This window comes from Drosophila elegans, unplaced genomic scaffold, assembly GCF_018152505.1.
Source record: "Drosophila elegans isolate 14027-0461.03 unplaced genomic scaffold, ASM1815250v1 contig_149, whole genome shotgun sequence".
Classification (NCBI taxonomy): domain Eukaryota; kingdom Metazoa; phylum Arthropoda; class Insecta; order Diptera; family Drosophilidae; genus Drosophila; species Drosophila elegans.
Window position 1 is genome coordinate 1,886,185 of NW_024545513.1, and position 24,329 is coordinate 1,910,513.

The 24,329-nt window shown below is 45.9% G+C and overlaps 2 protein-coding genes across 5 annotated transcripts; both read right to left on the reverse strand.

Annotated features, from left to right (window-relative positions):
- Nucleotides 1-2,273: 2,273 nt before the first annotated feature.
- On the reverse strand, nucleotides 2,274-22,958 carry LOC108137278 (histone acetyltransferase p300). Of its 4 annotated transcripts, none has more exons than XM_017258879.2 (13): nucleotides 22,845-22,958; nucleotides 21,314-21,946; nucleotides 20,587-20,997; nucleotides 16,315-20,514; nucleotides 15,887-16,176; nucleotides 15,670-15,827; nucleotides 14,009-14,089; nucleotides 12,382-13,330; nucleotides 11,982-12,212; nucleotides 11,679-11,909; nucleotides 10,548-10,945; nucleotides 8,288-9,848; nucleotides 2,274-7,562 (listed from the first exon to the last, which is right to left on the reverse strand). In XM_017258879.2, the coding sequence occupies exons 1-13, from the start codon at nucleotides 22,897-22,899 to the stop codon at nucleotides 6,639-6,641; spliced, it is 10,122 nt and encodes a 3,373-aa protein (XP_017114368.1). In that variant the 5' UTR covers nucleotides 22,900-22,958; the 3' UTR covers nucleotides 2,274-6,638. The 4 variants fall into 4 exon arrangements, with proteins under 4 accessions (XP_017114368.1, XP_017114366.1, XP_017114369.1 ...); XM_017258877.2 differs by having other exon boundaries at nucleotides 14,009-14,119; XM_017258880.2 differs by having other exon boundaries at nucleotides 21,314-21,943; nucleotides 22,845-22,937.
- A 382-nt stretch (nucleotides 22,959-23,340) lies between these two features.
- Nucleotides 23,341-24,329, reverse strand: LOC121467936 (probable serine/threonine-protein kinase ndrD). Its single transcript, XM_041710685.1, has one exon. The coding sequence runs from the start codon at nucleotides 24,037-24,039 to the stop codon at nucleotides 23,341-23,343; it is 699 nt and encodes a 232-aa protein (XP_041566619.1). The 5' UTR covers nucleotides 24,040-24,329.

Consider the following 24,329-nt stretch of genomic DNA (forward strand, 5'->3'; position numbering starts at 1 on the left):
TGGTTACGATAAAGTCAGGGGTTATTTATTATTTCAGCCATTTTTATATTTATAATTATTAAAATATGATATATATGATATGATAAGACGAAAATAAAATAAACAACAATTTCGGTAGAAGGAAAAAAATAAAAATGAGTTACAGAAAAACAATATTTATGTTGGGTTAGGACGGTTCGGTTGTTTAATATACAGCACCATATAACTTCAAGGTTTTCCTGCTTCACTAATCGAAAAGAGCTTCCCCGAAACCACACCCAAAAATTTGGTTTAACACTTCCCAGAATTTAAATAATCTTATTGGCGCCCCACGAAAACGAAATCATTTCAAGGAGGTAAACAAAAGCAGTCGATAAACCCGGTGAGGAGCATAATCAGCCTTATTTCATTTACTGTATCAGGCAATCGTATCTCCGATCCGAGAGGCCACTTGCCCCATGTCTATTCAGATCGAGTGGTGGTGGGTTGGCATTCGTTTGTTCGTCGTTTGGATGACACTCACTTGAGATGGAGTGCGGAAACAATTGATAGGGAAACGATCCGTATCCGTAATTTCGCAAAAATTTTTTTATGGCGTGGGAACAGAGTATATAATGCCCGATTCTGGGTACTTGTCCACTTGTTGTCCCCAAATCTTATCTGCCAAGAACAGATTTCCCCGGTTACTGATCGAGACCAGCTGGCTGAGTTTGTTCCGCAGATTTACAAGCTCAGGAAAGCATTGTAAACTAACTGAAGCAAAACTTTTCCACATCGAGGGAATCTCAGCAGGATAAGATTAGCTTGGCTGGGTGGCAAAACTTTCGGAGGTAAAGTACAGGTTCAATACAGATTATGAAAAAGTGAATCACAGATCAATTACAAAATTCAGATTCAAACAAAAAATATAAAGTAATAACATTTGTAATGCTCTTATCAATTTCTTAAGTAAATATTACAAATATTATTAATAAAATTCTTCACGCAAATATCAAAAATCTTAAAAAAAATAGTTTGCTTTAAAAAGTATACTATGGAATTTTGGATTTTTATTTACCATTTTTTATTGTAAAGAAAAATATGAAGGTTATGTATTTATTTCTTTACTTTGAATAGCAAATTATGCTACAGTGCGAAATGGAATTTTGATATATTTATTTATTGCATAAGAACTGTATTAATACTGCGATTTTAAATTTGTAAAAAAAAACCAATAAGTCCAAAGGAGTAATTATCTTTTAGAAGCCCCACTCCCCTTCAACGATTACGTTATATATGATTATGATAAAAAAATATACAAAATAAATTCCAGTGCTCCGTAGGTTTTACTTTTCATTACAGTGATATCATTGCAAGGTCCGTTTGGACTTTACGACCCCCCGCTGAAGGTCTTTCGTACTATTCATTCCACTGGGGTGGACCTTAGTCAAACCAAACTAACACCTACCTCATTCAAATAAAATTCCTTTACTCTTTACTCGTTAAAAAAGTCGTTTAATACATATTGGGCAATAATCGTTGAATACCGTCTTGTACGAAAAGAGCTATTGCTCAGTCTCTAAGACTGTGAAGGTCCACCCTTGCGGCTATCAGAGATCGATTTCGATTCGAATCCACAAACGAGTCGGCCCGAAGCACACAAATCCCTCGAAGCTAGAACGTCAATTGGCCGGCACTTGAAACTGTTTTCGACACATTATTTATAGATGTTTTAGATGTTTTTGACGATGGCACGGGTTGATAGTAACGGATAATTCCCAGCAACGAACGCTCTATAAACCGCTCTATATAATATAAGAAGAGCGGTACGGACTTCGAACCCAAACAGCCGAAGTTCTCCCGATTTCCGCCTGGCGATATAACGTCAATGTAGGTTGCTACCAAAGACCAGTGAAAGTGGACCCATTTAGGAGCCATAAATCCTAGCCCCAAGAAAGTGAATCATCTAAGTAAATCGACCCAATAATTCGAGGGCTTTCGACTCGTAACACTCGATTCTGATTTCCCGAACCCAGACGCACCTCGTATGTTATCAAAAACTACGTTTCGCTTTTGAGTTATATTTAAATTTGGGCAAATATTCTTGGTCTGATTTAATCGACCATTATTTTTGGCCAGCTATCGGGTATGTCAGCCGTTTACATAATCATTAAACATTCTCTAGATTGATTGATGTGCACTTCAATAATTAAAGGTGATTTCAAATTTTTAAAATATAAATTACATATATTTATATTACAGAGATTTCTAGAATCTCCCTTAATACCCCCGAAGAAAAGCAACCAATATGGACATTCATTTTAATTTCATAATTTTTATTTAAATTAATTTATTTTACACTTTCAAGCAAAGTATTTAGTTAATTACAGTGTTGTTGGTTTTTTTATTTTGTTGTTTTTGTTTGCTTTGTTTTGTTTCGCTTGGTTTGCTGTGATTTTGGATCAATACGACAAAAAAAAGAAGGGAAATAAAGTAGGAGATAGATTGGTAGAAACAATAATAATATTAATAATTATAATCATCGTAATAATAGTAAAAAAAATATTTATATATTTATGTTTATTCATACACACATGCAATGGATGTGTATGCATGTGTGTTTGGGGGGGAGTGTGTGAGGGTGGGGGGTGTTTTGGGTGTTTTTGGGTGTCATTAAATTAATGAAATCTGATAGAAAAGTCAAAGTCATCTTATCAGCTTAACTGTCGCACTATTTTACAAGTAGGTATTATTTCATAACGGTTTATCTTTATCATTTATCATTATTGTTTATCGTTATCGTAATCATTAGCATAAACATTATCGTACTCATTATTAATATTAGTTATTAGTATCAATCGTTCTTTCGTTTTTGTTTTTCCCATTTGTTTTCTCTCTTGTTTTTGTTTTTCTTGTTGTGGTTGTGGTTGTTGTGTTAGAACTAGTTTTTACTAAGGCTTGGTTTACTTTACACTTGACTTATCTAACCTTCGCATCCTTTTTTGTTTTTGTTTTCCCCTTTTCTCGAGTTCTTTTTTTTTGTGGGTTTTTCTGGGTTTTTGTTATAAGAAATTACATTTTGTATGCATAATAATAAACGCGTTTAGCAAAGTGCTTCGTCTTCGGTTAACGTTTTTTTTTTGTTTTCTTTCTTTTCCGCTGCTACTGCATTTAGAATAAATGTTCATTTATAATTTACATGTGTTGGCTTAATCAAGTATATAATATATATATATATTTATATATGTATATTCCCCCGCTCTTTCGTGTGATCGATCGTACCTATATATAAATGTGTATATAGCGCTGGTTTTAGACTAAGACTTAAACTCTAAGTATCATCCGGTTAATGCGTTTTGTGTTTCTTCTATGTTCTCTGGTTTTCTGGCTTCCGGCTTTACTTCCTCTTCTCCCCTTCGTTCATCTTCTACATCATCATCATCATCTTTTTCATCATATATAATTGTAATCACAAATAGTTTTGGAATATGCTCTCTCTTTTTCGCTCTTTCCGCCGCTCTCTCCTCTCACACAAAACGGTTAAAAACGATAATTGATGCGTCTTTGCCACTCGCACTTTCACTCAGCCACTCGTTCTCTCTCGCTCTCTTTCACACCCATAACTTTGTTCATTGCTGTGACTGTGTGTGGTATAAAAACAAAAACAATATGCGTAGAAAAAAGACGGCAAGCAGCTCTCTTTCTCCCTCTCTCATCTTTCTCCTTTTCTTTTTTTTGGTTACTATCGTGTGTTTAATTAATAATTAAACGCTGCGCCCGCTAAACCGAACTTTTTTGTTTTTTTTTTTTTTTTTGTTTGCACCAGCACGCAGCGTCTGCGTTTCGAAGGCAGCGTCTTGTTATCGCAACTATTACCGATCAACGATTGTCGATAATCAATTACCGATCATTGTTCCATACGTTAAAAGTACAAAGGCATTCGGCGGCAGAGCCCAGTGACTTGAGTATGATTTCGTTTATATATAATATTTACTTTAACTTGCTTTGTTTTTCGTTTTTGTTTTTTGGTGTCTGTTTTTTGATTGTGTGCAGCGCAGCGTGGGTATCGAACTCATCTAGTCCATTTTTTTTTATCGGTTTTATCGGTGGCAGGCGCAGCTTTTTTTGTTGGTTTTTTCAATTTTTTCTTTTGTTGTCTTTCGCTTAGCTAAGGAAACTATGCGCGTTTCGTTTAAAAACACACTAACTAAAAGTATATATCCCGACACATAATGTATATATATTTGCCATATGTGTGTGTGGCGGTGTAGGTCTAAACATAAACGATATAACCGATTGTTTCGATATATGTATGCGCGGCTTACAAACTAGGGCATTGGATTTTACAAACTGTCGCGTACGTGTGACCTACTACACCTATCAGTAATCGGTAATCAGTAATCGTTAATCAGTAATCGGTAAATATATATATTTGTATATATATATATTGTGTGTATTTGTATTTGTATTCGTATGCGTGTGTGTGTTGGGTATTTACAATTAGTTACTTGCTGAAGTCGCAATTGAAGGCATTTTTATGCGCAGTGAATAAGTATCCTAGTATCTAAAATTTACAATTTCCCTCATCTACTGTCTCGCTCTCTCGCTGTCTCCCGTCTCTGTCTGATTCTTGGGCGGCGGCAACTGGTAGAAAAAGAAAACAGTTAGAAAACGAAAACAATAGAACACACATACCATTTTAGGTAAAACAAAAAAAAAATAAAAAAAAAATTGTAGTTAGACATGATATATCCGATTAGTTTGGGTATTCTCTAAAGACTAAATTGCTGAAATTCGGTCAGCTGTTTATCAGTTGTTCCATACAAATTCAACTTGCTGAAAATTCAGCAGTTTAGCAAAATTTTGCTGTATATTTCAGAGATTCAGTCGTTTAGGGAAAACCCAAATTGAAAGAGAACCCAGTTTGAAAACTACAGATTTAGTCTAATAGTGATAAACCTAAATCGAGTCGTTTTAGCCTTAAAGTCTATATAGCCTAGATGTGTTTTTTGTTTTGTTTTAGCGTTAATAAATAGCAATCGAACCTGCGTCCCCCGTAAAATTCCTACTTCCTGCTTTTGAGACAAATGGGGGTTTGTTGGCGCTCCTCTAATTCTTTTTTTTTTCTTTTGGCTATCACAAAATCAAATACTAAGTAAAACGTCAAGTTATATATAGTATGTACAGGTAAGGTCGAAATTAAAATGGATATAAATCGAGGAATTAGGAACGCGCACACACACACTCACACACTTGCACACACACACACACACACACATTGGTCCTTAAGACTAAAATTCTTAAACAATATAAACAATCAATCGTGAACAATTTGTTAGAAATTACAACACTAATTTGTTGTCCTACGTATGCATATATGTTTTGTAAATGTTAGTTCCTTAAATAGTTCAAGTACCCTAAAATCTGTATTCAAAGCATTTTGGCTATTGCTATTTTGTTGCTTTTGTTAATCATACTCCTTTCGTATCCCTTCCCCGGTCATCCTACTCCTTTGCTTATTTGTTTGGTGTTTTTTGTTGCGACTGTCCTGATTCTTGATTCTCCTAATAATTGCGTTTTCTAATCGTCGTCGAACCCGTCACCTTCCTCCCTCATCCTTTGTAATTTATTGTTGTCTGTCATTTAGAAGCGATTTTTTTGTTTGTTTTTTTTTTCGAATGTAGTATTTGGGTGTAGGGTGTGGGGTTTCCAAAAGGATGAGGTTTCCGATGCCAATGCCGATTCCCGATTCCGATTTCGATTTAGATTCCTATTCCGTTTGATCTCATTTGTGTATAAAAATATGTATTTACTCTATGCGTGTTCCCAATTTGAAGCTCCTATAAGGAGCACTTAATCATCAACTGCCGATCGCCGAACAGGCACATTGTCACTATAGGCTATATATTTCTTGTGCGGATGTGGATGTGGATGCGGATGCGGATGGTCGTCGGGTCGTTATCTGTCGTCCAACTGGCTTACAACACAACAAGGGTACAAAATATTTAATTCAACTTTACAACACTTCCTCTGCACTCTGTTCTCTTTACATACTTTAGACTTGAGTGCTGCGCTGCGGCGATTCATTCGTTTGTCACAAAATAATAAATAATATTACTTTCGCTGCTGCTTCTTGCTTAAAATTTAAGTCACTAAGGAAAGGTTTTTTAGCTTTAGCTTTCGCTCAACGTTTGAAACGTTGTTACATCGAGGTGTTTTGCTCTGCTCTTGCTCTGTTTTTCTGTTTTTTCTGTTTTGCGTGGGAACAAAAGGAATTGCATTCATTAATACATGGTGTGTTGGGTGTTTTAGGGGCATATGAAATATATGTTATATATATTTGCTACATCGCGCGATCTTACATAATGGAAATCGAATCAAGATGCTTTGTTCAAATTTTGTCCTAGACTTAAACTAAAGGCTTTATAGCAGTGGTGGTGGTGGGTGGGTCTTAACCTAGTTTACAAATTAAATGTGATAGCTGGTGTTGGTTTAATCATGATAACGCTATACATTTGGGGTGCAATGTTAGTTTAGTTTTAGTTTTAGTTTTAGTTGTAGTATTAGTTTAGTTTAGTTTAGTTTAGTTTAGTCATAGTCAGTTTATGAATCTTCATCTGGCCTTTGGCTTGTGGTTACCATCCATTGTAGCTGTTGCCGCTACTGTTGCTGTTGCTGCACTAGAGCCGCTCCACAAACTTGGTCAGCTGGTCGGAGGCGTCGGGCAGTGGTCCACCGGCATTGCCCACGCCCACGCCCACGTTGCCAACGTTGACGCCCACGCCCACGCCGACGCCCACGCCTACGCCCACATCCTGCGGCACACCTGGCAGCGGCGACTGATGGTGCATGCCATGGTTGTGCATGCCATCGTGCTGCGGCGGTCCCTGCGGCGCCGGCGAATGGCTCATCACGTGGTGCGGCGAGGGCTGGGCGCGGGGCGAGGCGGATGGAGCGGCACGTGGCGATGGCGCCGAGCGCGGTGATGGCGTTGGCTGGGGCGAGCGGATGGGCGGCGAGGCGCGGGCCGATTGCATCAGCTGCTGCTGCAGCGAGTGCGGCGTCGGGGGTCCCATCACCTGGGCATTGGGTCCGCCCACAACGGACGATGGATTCTGCTGCGGATTCTGGGCATTCGGCATGGCCACCTGCATCATCTGCTGCTGCTGCTGCTGCAGGGGCTGTTGCTGCTGCTGTTGCTGTTGCTGCTGCTGCATTCCGGGTGGCATGCCCACGCCCATCTGCTGCTGCTGTCCGGGACCTGGCTTCACGCCCACTCCAACGCCCTGTTGCAGCATATTGGAGGCAGCCGCCGCATTGGCCATCGAATACTGATCGCCACCGGGCACTCCGGCACCAGCTCCTCCTCCTCCGGGCACGCCCACTCCCACGCCGACGCCCACTCCCGTGCCGCCAGCACCGCCCGCATTGAAGTTGCCGGGTCCGACGCCGCCACCGCCGCCGCCGGGGAACTGCTGCTGCTGCTGCTGGCCGGGACCGGGTCCAGCGCCGCCCATGTGCGGACCACGCTGGCGCTGCGGATATGGTGGCGGGTACTGGTTCATCTGCATGTAGCGCATCTTGTTCCAGTTCTGGTTGGGCACCTGTGTTGGAGGAAGGTTTACTAAGTATAACAGATAACAGTCGCATTTTGTGGGGTAAATTTTGTTATTAGCGGCAAAAGGTTAAATAAATATTATATATTATAGAAAAACACTTCTTAAAAAAAAGTCTGAATCATTAAGGGAAATTATATTAACTAAAAACTTTTTACTATTTTAAGATTATAATCCTAAAGCTTTTGCCTCTTTTGCCTCTCTGTACTTACAGTATAACAGTGGCATTTTGTTGGGTAAACTTTGTTATTAGGGGTCAATGGTTGAGTCAAGCCTAATCATTAGAGCATATAAATATACATAATATTAAAAAAAACCTTTTCTTTAAAAGTAAATCCAGCTCTGCCAATTTAAACAAAAAATTTGCAAGTGTAAAAGCCAGAATCATAAACGAGCATTATATAAAATAAAAGACTTTTTACTATATTAAGATTTTGGTCCTCTGTACTAACAATATAACAATATAACAGTCGCATTTAGTGGGGTTAGCTTTGGTTTTTTAGGGATCAAAGGTTAAGTAAAGCCTAGTTATTAGCGCATATGCACAAATGGATATTATACATCAAAGGCTTTTCTTAAACAAAAAACCCTCTGCCATTTTATGCAAACAACAACAAGCAAGGGACATTATACATATAGAGTAAAAGAAATTCCTTTGCTGGCTTTTAATCGAACTCTGGTAGTTAAGTAGTCGCTTATTGCAGGTCACTTACCATTCCTCCTTGGGCGGAGACGCCTGGCGACATGTTGGGCGGCAGGTTCTGCAGCATCATGGCTGTGTTCTGCATGTTGGGCATGCGATGGGGCACAGTTCCGGGTCCGCCCTGCTGCTGCTGTTGCATTAGATTCACCTGCTGCTGCTGCTGGTTGGGATTCATCTGCTGCGGACCACCACCTTGCTGCTGCTGCTGCTGGTTCATCATATGCTGCATTTGCTGTTGCTGCATCACCTGTTGCTGCTGCTGCTGTTGCTGCTGCTGCTGCTGGGGATTCTGCGGACCATTGCCCGCCTGCTGCTGCTGCAGGGCGCCGCCACCAGGTGCTCCTCCTCCGCCACCCGCCGCCGCATTGATCTGCGACTGGTGGCTCTGCTGGCGCTGCTTGATGATGGCCGCCATTATCTGCGGATTCTGCTTGAGGATGGTGAGTATGTGCTGGTTGCTCTCGTTGGTGGGATTGTTCTTGATCTTCTGCATGATCTGTGCCAGTTGCTGGGTATTCAGTTGGCTGCCAGTGGCACCACCACCGCCGCCGCCGACGCCGCCACCTCCTCCTCCTCCTCCCGCTCCCGGCGGAGGACGGACGCCGCCCACAGTTCCGGCCATGGGCGGTGCTCCCATGCCCATACCCATAACGCCGTGCTGTCCACCGACGGGCATCTGGCCTCCACCCAGTTGATTGGGTCCGCCTAAGCCCATCATCTGCTGCTGTTGCTGCTGCTGTTGCTGCTGCTGCTGCTGTTGCTGCTGCTGCTGCTGTATCAGATTGGGCTGCATCAGCTGGCCGGGTTGACGCATGCCGGTGGCATTGTTGGCATAACGTGCCTGGGGATTTACACCGCCCGGATTGCCGCCGGCTCCACCGCTATTGCCACCCCACTGATCCATGGGCAGCAGGTGGTTGGCATTCAAGACGTTCAGTGAGCAGTTGCCAGAGCCGGGCAGGGCGGGACCACCGGCACCGCCAGCGGGATTGCCACCGCTCAGTTGGTTAACGCCGCCGACACCGCCCACTCCCACACCTCCAACTCCTACGCCAACCATGCCGCCCAGCTGATTGACCACATTCGGATTCGGTCCTGCCACGCCCATCGCTCGATTCATCTGGGGCGGCGGGGCCATGGCCGGTCCGCCCTTGCCGAAGCCACCGCCATGCGAGACCTGCTGGCGAGCGGCCTCCTCCTGCACCTGCTTGACCACCTGCAGCACACTGGGCGACGGCGAGTGGCCGCCGCCGGGCTTCATCCCGATGCCCGGCTGGTGCGGGTGCGGCGAGGTCATCCCGCCCATGACGCCGGCACCGCCCGAAACGGGCGAGGGCACTGCCACCGTCGATGGCGACATGCCACCAGCTCCCGGTGCCATTATGCCCGGCTGGCCCGGCATCACCTGTTGGCCCAGAGCCACGCCGCCGGACATGCCCACCACGCCGCCGGGTGCGGCGACCACCGCCGACGCCGGACCACTGACTGCCGCCGGACCGGGCAGAGCCGCTGGAGCCGCTGTGCGGGACATGAGCGCCACACGACGACGCAGCAACTGCTGCTGTTGGAGTCTGCAAAAAAAAAGAGTGAGAAGAGTAAGGCAAGTGTTTAATACAGAGGATACAAAGAGTCAATAAAAAAGGGGATTTTGTAAAGGGAGCTGTCTTATCCGTATAACAAGAAAGAAAGCAAGCCGAAGTTCTTATACCCTTCTTTGAAACATTTAAATTTCTATTTGTAATCGTTTATGTTTTAAAACATTGATGCTATGATGATTTTCAGCTCAGTTATTTGATCGTTCCTAAGGCAGCTATGTGATATTATTTTCCGATTTTAATAAAATTCAAAGCGTAATTCTATATTAATAAACCAGTAATAAATGTCCAAAAGAATTAAAAAAAATAATTAAAAATAGAAAAGTTACTTTTTTTTTCTTTTTTTTTTATATTCCGATTGCTCCCATGAGAGCTATATGTTTAAGTCGTTCAATTTTAATAAAACTTTAACCGTGGTATTTGTTATATTGCGAATGGGAATGTAGGTGTGAACAAGTCTTTTTCGAAATCTATAAATACTAATCTTGAGAATGTCATATAAGCTAATTTATGTTATGCCTCACAATGAAATGGTTCTCCACTTCCAATGATATCTTACATAAAAGCGCTTTATAGAACGAAACTAAGTATGCAGATATGCTTAGATGAACCTCTAGTAACATAATTTATTTTAATTTCAATAAATTCATACTGATAGATTGGAGTAAAACTCACTTTTGCTGGAGCTGCTGCTGCTTGAGCTTGTGCTTGATGTTGGGACAGAAGGGCACGGGGCACTTCTGCTCCTGACAGTGCTTGGCGTGGTAGCAGCAGAGGGCGATGAGCTGCTTGCAGATGGGGCAGCCGCCGTTCGTCTTCCGCTTGCAGTTCTTCGTGTGCTGGACGACGCGCTTCATCTTCTGGCACGAGGGCAGGCGGCAGTTGGCGTCGCGGCACTGACAGGCGTGCACCAGCGACTGGATGCACCGCTGGATGGACTGTTTGCGGGCCTCCTGCGGATTGGCCTGCTTGTGGTCCGCCGGCGCCGAGCCGTCGTCGATGTCGAAGCCGAGCTTCTCCATCTTGTGCGGATGGCCGACCTTCTCCTTGCACACGATGCACAGATCAAAGTCCTGCGAATGAAGTAAGGCACAAATATACATATTTTAGAAAATTATACAATTTATACAAGTTAAATCATATACTTAAGATCACAACTGACTCATGGCAAAACATAAATCAGACACAATTAATATCAATAAACACGAACACATGTAAAGAATGTCAGCATAGGTGGGCTTGAGTATATGACAAAGACCAATTTCATTTGGATTAGCAATGACTTCAACTTATTACGCAAATATTTATAATTTATTTATTATTTATAACCTTCAGATAAACCAAAGAATTTTACTTTCTTAGTGTCTTTGGATTAGCGATGAAAAAATAATGTAATTGTCTCTTACTGAACTTAATATTCACACAACATTTAACCTCATATGTAATAATATTTATTGATTTATAGTTAACAATGAACTGCTAACTTCACAATTCTATTTCTAAACTTCTTCAACACTTGTAGTTTCTTTAAAAATCAGGATGTACTTTGTTAGTAAAGAGTATTCTAGTACTGAAGGAGCTCAAGCTTAAGCAAAATTTCTCAATCTTGGTTTATATATATGGACTTTAAATACATTTCAGTCTGCCAAAGAATTCACCTTCAAACTAAGTGAGTCAGTAAAACCCAAGCCAAATTGCTCCACTTAATCTACATTTTTGTATACTTTACACATATATAAAAGCTATACATTGGTTTTCAGTGAAATTTCGTAATGATAAGGTAGCAATTAGCATGGCAGTACTCACATCACAGACGGTGCAATGGTAGCGCGTCTCCACCGCCGTCTTGCAGTGGTTGCAGGTGTAGACGAACTTGTCCTGGCCCTGGTTATGTAGCTCGTACAGCATGGACAGCGTGGAGAACTGGGCGCGCCGCAGCGATGAGAACTCAAAGTGCTTGTCGCGGGCGAGGGTGAGGAAGGCGTCACGTCCGTCCATCAGATCGCAGGTGAGCAGCGGATCGGGATCCTGGATGGGCTGTTAGATGGGCAACAAAGAATCACATATTAAATAGAGTTTTTTCATTGAAGAAAGCTCTGCTTAACTTACCGCCAAACTCGCTGCCGATTGCGCCGAATGCAAACGGATAACGAAGAAGACCTCCTTGTGCTTCTCCATGGTCGCATAAATCTTGGCGGAGAGATCGTTGCCCGACTGATGCTCATTGGACTTTTTGCTGTTCTTCCGCTGCGCCGCCTTCGATTTGTTCGACTTCTTGGCCTTCTTCTGGCCCTTCTTCTTGCCATCGCCGCTCACCTCGTTCTCCTCGATGGAGAAAAGCTGCAAGATTTCGGAAGAGATTTAATTAAGAGGTTTAAAATACATCACTAAGGGGGTATGACAATGTAAAATAAATCATTCATTGTCTATAACCAAAAAAGGAAATCATTTAAAATATATAACAAGTAAACAGAGAATAATAGGCAACAACTGCTCTTCAAACACTTACATTCGCTGCAGCCGCTGCTTCGGCGGCCTCGGCCTGCTTGCGCTTCTCCTCCTCCTCCTGGTCGAGCTCCTTGATGCTCTCCTCCAGGACGTTGGGCCAGAAGTCGCCCTCGAAGTAGGGCAGCTCGGCGGCGGAGCCCAGCTTGTCCTCCATGGCCTGCTTGAGGATGTCCTTGTAGTCCTGGATGATGCGCTCGATCATGCCCTTGTCGAGCATCTTCTTGTACCACTCCTGCAGCCGCTTGGGCTTGGGTATCTTCTGGTCCGTGGGATGGCAGTGGAAGATGTAGTCATCGCCCTCGGAGGGCGGACATGCCCAGATGTGGGCCATCGTGTAGCCCAGCTGCTTCACATAGTCCATGTAGCCGAGCAGGATTTCGTGGTATACCGCAGTGCGGTATTGTCGTGGCCGGAAGAAATGAACTGAATCCAGATAGGCAATGTACACACGCCGCGTATTCGGCGCCGGGCACTCCGATCCGTACTCCTGCACGTGCATGCCAAAGAAGCAGACGTCGATGCCGTCCACCTCCTCGAAGGCGAACAGAGCTTTGGCGCGGTACGGAAACTCGTTCATCATCTCGCCCTGCTCCACGAAACGTCGACGCATTCCGGGTTTCACCTCGACGCACTTGTCGGAGGAGCTGACCACACGGATGTGCACCTCACCGGCGCCCGCCTCCTTCTTCTTGAGGAAGTTGTTCACACGCGTCTCAATGTACACGCCCAGTTTGGTGGATGGCAGACGCTTCGCATTGAACTTATTCTCCTTCCGCTTCGAGTTCTTCTTTTTCAAACAGTTGTCGCACACAAAGCCGCCGGGCCAAATCGAATCCAGCCAGAGCACACAGATCTGGTGCTGCTTGCGTCCACATTCCTGGCAATCGACGAACGGCTCCAGCTCCAAATGATCGTTCTTCATCTCCTTGAACTGGTCCTTTTTGATTTGGCTGGATAAAGGGGAACACATGATGGGTTTGGATTTGGTTTTGGTTTTGGATTTGCCTGATTTCGAGGCGATTCTTTGAAAGTTTGAAAAAAAACACAATTGGATAGCCCTAGCTTAAAGGAAGTCTTTTGTTTTCAAGATTTACACAAATTTCCATATAAAAACAAAAGCTCATGGAATGGTTTTTAACGTACATAAGTAACCTACTAATATGGATGTGTTCAAAAATGTCTATATTATGAAGAATTGCTTTAAAAAGTCCCATTGAATCGTTTTAACATTTTAAGTTCTTACTAAATCTGTCCTATTATTAAGGATTTGATACAATTAATCGCCAACTGCTTAGAAATCAGGAAACAAAAATTATAATGATCGTAAGTATAGCTACTTCTCTGAAACGATCACTAGATAACTTTTTCAAAGATTAATATGGTCTGGTAATAAAGTATTATTGTTTAAGGATTTGATATGTATTATATTGTGATCTATTAAACTAGCTGTTTTCGTTTTCAAAACCAATGCTCAAAATGAACTTATGATCGCTACATTTTAGATATGATCATCAGATAACTGATAGCTGCATGTTGTTGCTAATTCTCAAATCTCTTTTTGAAGATAAAAACCATTCCTTAACTAAAAGTTGAATATTTAAAATGTTTTTTTTTGTTTGGATACTCACGTTTGCGACTGCAGTGGATCATCGCCCAGTGTGACCGTATCGCCCTGGATGTCGTTAAAGCACTTTTGGCAGTAGGTGTATCTATTTGAGGCGACACCGTATTCCTTTAGACTGATGTTTTGTTTGTTGGTTTTTTTTTGGTAGTTCGTTTTCAATGCGTTTTGTTTTTATTTTGTTTTTTTGTTTTATTCGATTTTAGTTGATTGATGGACGAAATTTGAAGATGGCAGCCAAAAAAAGGGGAACACAACAACACAGGCGTGTGTACAGACAGGTGTATGGGTGTACAGGTGTTCGGATGTACAGGTGTGCGTGCAAGCGAGATGGTTATATGCATTTGGTCAGTTGCAAGTGTGTGAGTGTGTTTTATATTATAGTTGTTTTTGGTTTTTTGTTTTTCGATTTTTGTTTTTGTCAATTTTCACACACATACACACACACCGAGAGAGAGACGGCACACACAGATACAAATATTAATAAAGACACACAATAATACAGTTATGAGGCGACACATATTATTGGTTTTTTTTTTTTTTTTTAGTTGCGGGGGAGAAAAGAATCAAAATAAACAAAAAAAAAAAGAAAGAAAGAAAGGAAGAGAAACAAAAAGAGTGATTTGTTTTGCATTAGAATTTGTATCACATAAATACAACAATTAAGGGGTTAATCATAATATCATTAAATATCCCAGAAGTATTACCATACTTAAGCGCATATATTGTACAAGTATTTTTTTTGATATATATTTTTTTTAACATTACAAGATCTATTGCTCTTTCAAATTCAGTTTTATTTTAAGATCTGATACTATGTCACCATACTTATAAGATAGATAAACTGGGATATTTAACCACTTATAAAAGATCTGTTTATCCTTTAAATTCAATTTTATATACAGATCATTTGTAATTAGCCACGGATTTGATTTTGGTTCGTTTTGCTCGGTTCTGACTACTCGAAAAATGTGGAATGTTTCAAAACCTCGACTTGGACTTGGATTGGGATCGTGTTGGATTGAATCCACAAATAGTTAATGGCCATGATGGATCAGGGGATGCATCAAGCAGTAGCAACAGCAAAAGCGGTTATGAAGGGAGCATTTCTAGGAAGGCGTGTGTTTGTTTATGTTTGATTGTGTGTGTGTCGTAGTTGTTGGTTAAATATATAGGCCTATATATTACTTTCATTGTGCAATGTGCAATGCATTAATGATTTTATTTACACAGCAACATTAGGGATAAAACACACACACACAAAAAAACACAGAAAGGAGCAAAGGGAGCAGAAGCCATCAAATTAGTGCACAAAACGGACATTTTAAATGTTAAAGATGCTTTGAACAGCCGTTGAACATTGATTTGGTATTGGTAATAAGGAGAGCAAGCGGTTTTTATAACTAAAACACAGGACCTGTTCTGGCTTTATCGTTTTGTTTTTCAGAATTTATCACATTTTGATCAAAAGTGTGTATAGATATGTATTGGAAAACCGAAACAGGCCTCTGCTCTGGATCACAAACATTTTCAAGAAATCTCTAAATTACATTTCACATCAAACAGAGAAACAGAAACGAAACGGAGCCAAAGTGTTTTTGGGCGATTGGGAGTATATGTAGGGGATCGTAATCGATCGTAATCGATCGGTTTCAGTGTGAAACATACCTGTTCTGGTAGCTGTAGTACTTGGCATCCCGCGGAATCGTGCACAGCTGCTTGCCATAGCAGCAGAGCACCTGTGGATTGAATGTGTACTTCCTGCCGCAGCAGTAGCCCAAGGCCTGCATCACAGGATCAATCTCTGCCTCAAAAACTTCCGAAAGCTAAAAGGTCAAGATCATTAGCATGCAATTCTCGAAGGACCAAATCTGATTTATCGTACCTTGGTGCAATAACGATACACCCGCGATGTCTTGCGATTATAGAGCCAGGCATTGTCGAACATCAGCCACACATCGTCCACATACTCCCAGGGATCACTGTACTTGCCGTTCTGAATGTTGGTGCGTATGGTGCCCAGGTCCATGGGCTTCTTCACGATCTCAAAGTAGTCGGGAATGCCCAGTGCCTGCGGATCGACGGGATAGCGAAAGGGCACCGATTCGGGCTCCTGCCGGTACAGTTTCTCCAGCGTGGGCAGCAAAGCGGTGCGCAGCTCTTCGGGATTGAATTCTATAAGAAGGACATGTTTATTGTGATGAGAAAATGAGGTATTGATCTAAAAATTTGTACACATATGTGTCTATTTTTACGGTATATAAACATTTAAACAAAATACATTTAAAATCTTTAGTGTTGACTTTCACTTACGGCATTTCTTCTTTTTATCACCCGCATTGGGTGCCAATGGCTCTGGTACGAGCGGTTTCGTTTCCGTCTTGGGCTTGATGTCCACAGCACTGCCAGCTGCTCCGCCATCATGCGCTCCGTTGATGTTATCCTTGCCACCGCCGAGACCACCATCAGCATGATGCTCGCCCGCCGTCGAACCGCCAGCCTCGTCCACATCCATGGCCTCCGTTTTGATCTTCACCTCGCCATCCAGACCATCCTCCGTCTTGATCTCCATTTTGATCATGCTGGTGCCATCGTTGTTCACATTCTTGCCCTTGCCACCGCCCGTGGAGCAGTCCATTTGCGAGCTATCGTTGTTGCCGCCACAGCTGTCGTCCATGAACTCCTTCTTGATGTCGTCATCCTGCTTGATGGAGTCCAGCTTGCCCTTGGAGGCCATGCCGCCGGCGTTGCCGCTGCCCCCACTGCCATTGGTATTCTCGCCCGACGGCGAGGGCGTCTCATCGTCGTTGTCCCGCGCCGCAGCCTCCAGGGCGGCCATCTGCGAGGAGAGACTGCTGGAGCTGCTCATCATGCGACTGCTCGAGGAGCTGGATGTGGTGGTGGTGGTGGTGGTCGCCGCTCCTCCTCCGCCTCCTCCTGACATCAGTAGCAATGGATTGCTGGCGGGCGTTGTAGATGATCCTCCTCCTGCTCCTCCTCCAGCTCCTGGTCCTCCTCCACTACTCGTGGCCATGGTGGCTGAAGTGGGCGTGGACACTGAACTCAGTGGCGTTCCCGAACCTCCAGAGGAAGTTGAGGATGTGGAACTGGCTCCCGCTGCAGTAGCTCCTCCACTGTTGCTGCTATTGCTGCCGCTGCCGCTGCCACTGCCACCGCTGCCACTACTTGCACATGTGGCTGCGGCCGAGGCGGGCGTACTGCTGGCCGCCAGACCGGAGGCCGAGGCACTGGTTGCTGGTACTGGTGAGGCGGGTATGTAGGGCGGTGTACCCGGACGATTGCTTAACGGCTGTTGCATCAAACTGCTCACCGAGGGCGGGTTGTTGTTGGCACTGCTACTGCTGTTGTTGTTGTTGTTATTGTTGTTGGAGGGCGTGCCTATGGAGGGTCCATTGGAGAGGAAGCCAGGCGATGGACTGGGCGCTGCCACCGTCACATTGGAGGCACTTGCTCCGGCACTCAAAGCCTCCAAACTTGTGGGCGTGGGCGGCATGTTGTTCAGCACACTGCCGGGCTTCTGTTGTTGCTGTTGCTGTTGCTGCTGCTGCTGCTGCTGCTGTTGCTGTTGCCCTTGCTGCATGGGCGAGCTAAAGCTGTTGCTGGTAGCCTGTTGCTGTAGGGGCGCTGCATTGCTGAAAGGCGATTGCGGCAACAGCATGCCCTGTTGTTGCTGTTGTTGTTGCTGCTGTTGCTGTTGTTGCTGCTGCTGCTGCTGTTGTTGCGCCTGCTGCTGTTGCTGCTGGTGTATATGTCGCTGCTTCATGATCTCACTCAGCTGGGGATTAGCTCCAGAGCCACCATTTGCATTGATGAACTGCTGCTGCTGCTGTTGTCCCGGCACCGGACTGGTGAGCACATTGCTTGTCTGGTAGGGTGAGAGTGCCGGGTTGACCACCATGCCGCCGGGACTGGGTCCCGGTGGTCCAACCAGCATTTTGCCAGCTCCCGAGTTTGGTGGCTGCTGCTGCTGCTGCTGTTGCTGCTGCTGCTGGGGGAATTGCATGCGTTGCTGCTGCTGCAGGGTGAGCATATTGCCGCCGGGCGAGTGACTGCGCATGGCCACCATGTTGTTGGTGACGCCAACGCCAACGCCCACGCCCACACCCAGAGCTGCTGCCGTTGGCTGACCCAGCAGACCGGATCCGGGACCCTGTGGACGCAATTGCTGGGGCGGCATCACTCCACCGCCCATGGGTGAGATGCTGGGATGGATGCAGCTCTGTGGAGGTTGCTGACCCTGCTGCTGCTGCTGCTGGGGAAGGACTACTCCGCCTGCTGCTGCACTGACTGCTCCGCCAGCTGCTACACCACCACCACCACCTGCACCTCCACCGCCAGCAGCTCCCTGCTGATGCAGCAACATCTGCTGGTGCTGCTCCTTGCGCTTCAGCCGCTTCTCCTCCAGCTCCTTCTGTATCTTGTAGATCTTCTCGGCCAGCAGGTGATAGTACTCCGACCTGGACTTGGCCATCTCGTACATATCCTTCTCGACCTTTTCCGCATACGAGACCAGGTTGTGCATGCGCTTGTCCTGCATGGTGGTGGGATCGGAGGTGGGGAAGATGGCCTGCACGAGCTTGTGGACGAGATGGTTGCGCAGATCGCTGGTCACCGATTCCCGCCAGTCCTTCTCATTGTCGCCGGGTGTGCCAGAGTTGCCACCGCCACCGGCGCCGCCACCAGCGCCTCCGCCAGTTACCGTTCCAGCGCCTGCATTCTGATTGGGATTGTTAGTGGTGCCGCCAACGCTACCGCCACCGCCACCCGTTGTGTCGGCTGGCATGAGGACACTGGATCCGGCTGCCACCTGGCCACTGGCTCCGCCGGCGCCTGCTGCTCCTGCTCCTCCGCCCGGCGCTGCACCGCCGCCCACCACATGGCTCTGTGGATGCACTTGGGCCACCTTCAACTGCTGCTTGTCATTGGGCACGCCTCCGCTTCCGCCGCCGCCGCCTCCTCCTCCGCTGGCCGCGGCATTACCGAAATTGGCATTGCCAAAGCCACCAACGTTGACGGAGAGTGGTGCCGGAATGTTGCCAACTAGCTGGGCGGGATTGGGTTGCTGTTGTTGCTGCTGTTGCTCCACCATGTTGGCCAGGCCACCGCGTCGTCGGTTCTGCTGCTGCTGCTGCAGCATCTGCTGCTGCTGCTGCTGTTGCTGTTGTTGTTGCTGCTGCAGGCTGTTCACATCGTTGGGCAGGACATTGGGCCCACTGCCGGGACCGCCGGGTCCTAGCACCCTAACAGCCGGCTGCTGTGCTCCCTGCATTCGGATCACGGGTGGCAAACCCTGCTGCATGTTGCCGGCTGGAACGGGCGAAAGTCCCACCTGGCCCATGCCATCGAAGCGTCGCAGCTCCTGCTGCTGTTGCACCTGCTGCTGGTGCACCTGCTGCTGCTGTTGCTGCTGTTGCGTCAACTGCTGCACCATGTCCGCTGGCGTCTTGGGGGCACCCGGTGTGCCGCCAGCTCCCTGCTGTTGCGGCAGCACTATGGCCGTGTTCTGACCACCGCCCGGTGCCACCTGCTTGCTGCCATCACCCACCAGGCCAGTGAGATTGGGCTGCTGCTGCTGTTGCTGCTGCTGCTGCTGCAGATTACCGCCTGCTCCGCCAACTGGTACGCCAGCCGAACCGCCTGTGATGGCCGCTGGTCCTGCATTTCCCGACGGTCCGCCACCAGGTGGCACATTGGCATTTTGAAAAACCGAATGATTCTGCCGAAAGGGATAGCAAATGATGCAGCCACTGTTGATGCACGTCTTGTAGTGCAAGAGTATCTGGCGCGAGGAGGCGCAGTGCTGCATGGTGCAGTCCTTGCTCTGCTTGCAAGTGCCCATATGGGCGAGCACCGTCTTCATGGCCTTGCAATAGTTGACGTTGCACACCTCCCTGTTGGGATTGAGGTTCTCCCTTCGATTGCATTTGTGCGCATGCAGCAGCAGCATCAATTGCTGTTGGATCTGTCGCTTGCGATCGTCGGGCACATCGCGATTGGCGCCGCCACCAGGACCGATCACCTGCCCGGCGCCCGCACCGCCAGCCACAGTGGGCACAGCAACGGTGCCGGCATTGGCCACTACTCCTGCTCCGCCGAGTCCGACTCCCTGCTGCTGCTGCTGCTGCTGCTGCTGTTGAGAGGTTCCCGGTTGTTGCTGTTGCTGCTGCTGCGGCTGACCCGGATGACCGAGTAGCTGGTTTGGTTGCGGTGGTCGAGGACCCATTGCCACCGTTTGTTGCTGCTGGCCCAGCATCTGTTGAGGATTGCCGCCGACCAGAGGCACGGAACCATCGCCGCCGAGCGTGGACATGGGCACCACAGTGCCCACAGGTCGATTGCCCTGCGGCATGCCCGGCACAACGCCGCCTCTTTGGGCCATCTGCTGGGCCAGGAGTTGCTGTTGCTGCTGCTGCTGCTGTTGCTGCTGGGGATTGTTGCCGCCGCCAGGACCACCATACTGACCCACACCATAGGGCAGACTATTGAGTTGGCCTATTTGAGGGATTTACAATAGTTAGCAAGGGATTTTTGAAAAAGACCAAACCAAACCAAACAGAGACTCACCCATTTGCATGTTGGGATTCTGCATGCGTGGTCCTCCGCCCCCGGGTCCATTGCCCGGTCCACCAGCTCCTCCAGCGGCGCCCATTAGATGCGGACCACGTAGCATATGCTGTTGCCCCACCATGCGTCCCATCATGGGACCATTTTGCATGTGCATGCCTTGGTTCGGAGTCGCGGCACCTCCGCCGCCGCCAGCGCCCACTCCGCCGGGTCCAACTGCTCCTCCTGGACCGCCGCCGCCGCCTGGTCCTCCTGGCACGGAAACGGCATTGATCATGCCACCACCGCCGCCGCCGCCGCCTGGCTGCTGCTGCTGCTGTTTCAGCTGATTGACCATGCCGCCCATGCCGCCGCCAACGCTGTTGGTCAGCACCATGTTGCCCAGATTGCCCTGAGCAATGGTGTTCATGCCTGCGAGAGATTGAAGCAAAAGAGGATATTTAGAAAAGCTCTTTAAGATTTACCCCTGCAGTGATGTTTTAGGAAATTTATAGTTTAATTGCAAACAGTGTTGGGCAAGTACAAGTACACAACTTTCAAGGATAATTGCAATAAATAAAGTAAATCAAAATATTTCGCACTAATTTATAAGGAAATCTCTGTAGCATCAGAAATATTTAATTAAAAAAAATTCCTATTGGTTTATAACTAGGAAAGGTGCTCCAACACTGATTGCAATTGCTAGAGCTCTCTGCATCAAGATCATCACTTTAGATGTAAGTCTCACCTGGTATGGCGTTCATGCCATTGTTGCCATTATTCGATATAGACATTGGCATCGTGTTGACCATGCCCATCTGAGTGCCCACCACCTGCTGCATGCCGCCCTGATTGGGCGATTGCAGGTTGGGCGACTTGCTGCCCAGCTGCTGCATTCCGGGCACCACCATGGCGCCCTTCTGGCCCTGCTGCTGTTGCTGCTGGAGCAGATGCTGCAGCTGGTGGGGATGCGGCATCTGGGGGATGCGGTTGGCGTTGCCCGTGCCGGAGCCATTGCCACTGCCATCGTCGCCGCCTGTGCCGGATCCGTTGCCGCCGTTGCCGCCGTTACCGCCGCCGCCGCCGCCGGCTCCGTTCATCTGGGAAGGCACAACGCCGACAACGCCCACGTTAACGTTCACTCCAACGCCAACGCCAACGCCAACTCCGCCAGGTCCTGGTCCTTGGGCAGCCGGTTTGTTGGGTCCGCCGCCGCCAGGATTTGGTCCGGAATTTGTCGAGTTTGTGGTCACGCCGGAGGCGCCACCGCCTCCATTGCCGCCGCCGCCTGCTCCACCGGTCAACTGGTCCGACCAGCCGCTGTTCGAGGACACCAGCTCATCGGGCAGATTCTCCTCCAGAAAGTAGGACATGTCCGCTGCTGGGAGATCAACGAAAGTTCGATTAGCAAGTAATTTAAAAATATGTAGCAGGGGATTTAAGGAATCCCCACATTGGAAAAGCTAGGACATCTCAAACACATTATGGCATAAAGTCAACAATTCAAAGCACTATTAACCCCATGGGGTTAAATATTTAAATTAAAAATTGGAAAAGCTAAGGACACCTCAAAAGTAGTATGGATTTATTTAAAAAAAAATCCTATTAAGTCCTATTAAATATTAAAATTAAAAAAATTATAACTTTAAACTTATAGTCTGTAAATAATACAAATAAAATGTATATTAATATTTATAGTATTTAAAAACCTTTTCCTAAACTCTTGCGTTTAAAGAAAAACAAATTTAAAACACAAAATGGTGAAATATAAAACTTACCTGCTTTAATTGAAATTTTCTTTATACTAAGCATTTTTTGGGGTTTTGCCCAATCATTTAAATATATAAACAATTGCTGGACATTCTGAAGGACATTCCTGCAAGTCCTTTAAGTTTCCTGTTTATTTATTAAATTACCCCCAAGAAATGTTTCTAATGACATATTATAATTAGAGCTGCCTTAAAACCCTAGCATAGGGTTTTGCAAATAATTTAAATATAAAATCAATTTCTGGACATTATATTATTTAATTGTATTGTCCTTGGGTTTGGTTTACATATTTATTGAATTCATTCCTTAATAGTCTCTAATGACATACCTATGTATATTAAAATAAGAGTTGCCCTAGACACCTTAGCGAAAAAAGAAAAAAAAAACAAAATGTCGGCTGGCTTGCCAAAAAAAAAACATCAATTCATGCTGGCTTATAAATCCATCTGTCAGAATGGCAAAAAAAAAAAAATGGACATCGGAAAATGGAAAATTCTGGGGCTACTCACTTGGATCCATTTTGACCCGCTTCTGGGGCGGTTCGTCTAAGTGATCGGCCATCATATAGAGTTAGTTGGATTGTTCGTCGTTCAAAGACGAAAACGCAAACGAAAACGAAAAGAACGTTGTTTGGAAACCGAGAGGAAATTGGAGGAAAAGCGTTGCTTGCTCCTCCCTTCGCCAGTAGTTCTTCCTGTTTTTTTGGTTTTTTTTCACGTTTTCTTTTTATTTGTAAGAGTTTTCTTCTGTCTTCAGTGTTCTTTTTTTTTTTTTTTTTTTTTTTTGTTGGAGCTCCGACAACGTTGAAGTTCGGTAGAGTTCTGATTTTTGTCAAGGGAGCGGAGCTGTGCTTCTTGATTTGTTCTTTGACAGTTGTTGCACAGATTGCCAAAAGATTTCAGTTTTAGTTTTTGGTAGTGTTTTTTAGTTACGATACTTTTTCAGTTTTGGACACTTTTGCAACACACGCACGCACATACAACACTACACACAAAAATGAGGCACTCAAAAGGCGTGACTGGCGAGGATTGGGATTTGGTATTGGTATTGGTATTGGTGTTGGTTAAGGATATTGATGGAGGCTGTTGCTGTTGCAGTTGTTGCTGAGGTGGTCGTTGTTACTAAGGATTTTGTTGTTCTGCTTGTGCTGGTGCTGTTGCTACTGCTGTTGCTGCTGCTGGTGCTGCTGTTACTGATCAGTAGTGGTTGCCGCTGCAACGACAGCAACAACGTCGGCGGCGCTATCGTCACCGCAACGACGCCTGGTGGACACCACGTCGTCGTCGTTGTCGCTCCGGCTTTGGATCCTCCTGCTTCTTCTCCTGCTCCTGCTGCACCCCCTTCTTCTCCTCCTTCCGCTTCCGCTGATCCTGGAGGACCGCGCAGCCACCACCGCCTCCTCGTTGCGGCGCCGTTGAGATCGTTGTCGTTGTCGCCGCCACTGGCGCTTTGGCCAGCAGACAACTCCTCCCGCTCCCGCTTCCTCAGCTGCTGCTGCTGCTGCTCCTCCTCCTGCTCCTTGACTTGTACCGCTTCCGGTTCGAATGCTTCCTCTTCCTTGTGCTTCTTTAGCTGCAATTTGTTGTTGCTGCTGCTTTTGTTGTTGTTGCTGCTGCTGCTGTTGTTGCTGCTGCTGCCGTCGTTGTTCTTGTTGTTGTTGTTGCAATTGTTGTTTGTCGAACAGCAGCAGACACACGCGTGCATTTTGTGTTGTTGGGCCCCAAAAAACACCAAAAGTTGACCTTGGCTGGGCGGGGGGCTGTGTTTGTTGCTGTTTGTTGTTTGCTTGTTTGTTTGTTGTTGCCTGCCTGCCTCCACTGAGCGAAAATTAACGGTTGTTTTTCGCCTCTCGCACTCTCTTCTTCTTCTTCTCTCCTCTTTTACTATCCGCCTTTTTCCGCTATCTTACATCTTTTCAGTGATTTGTTTTTTTTTTGGCGGCTTTTTTTCGGCTCCACTTTTCTTTTCTATATATATTTTATTATATATTATTT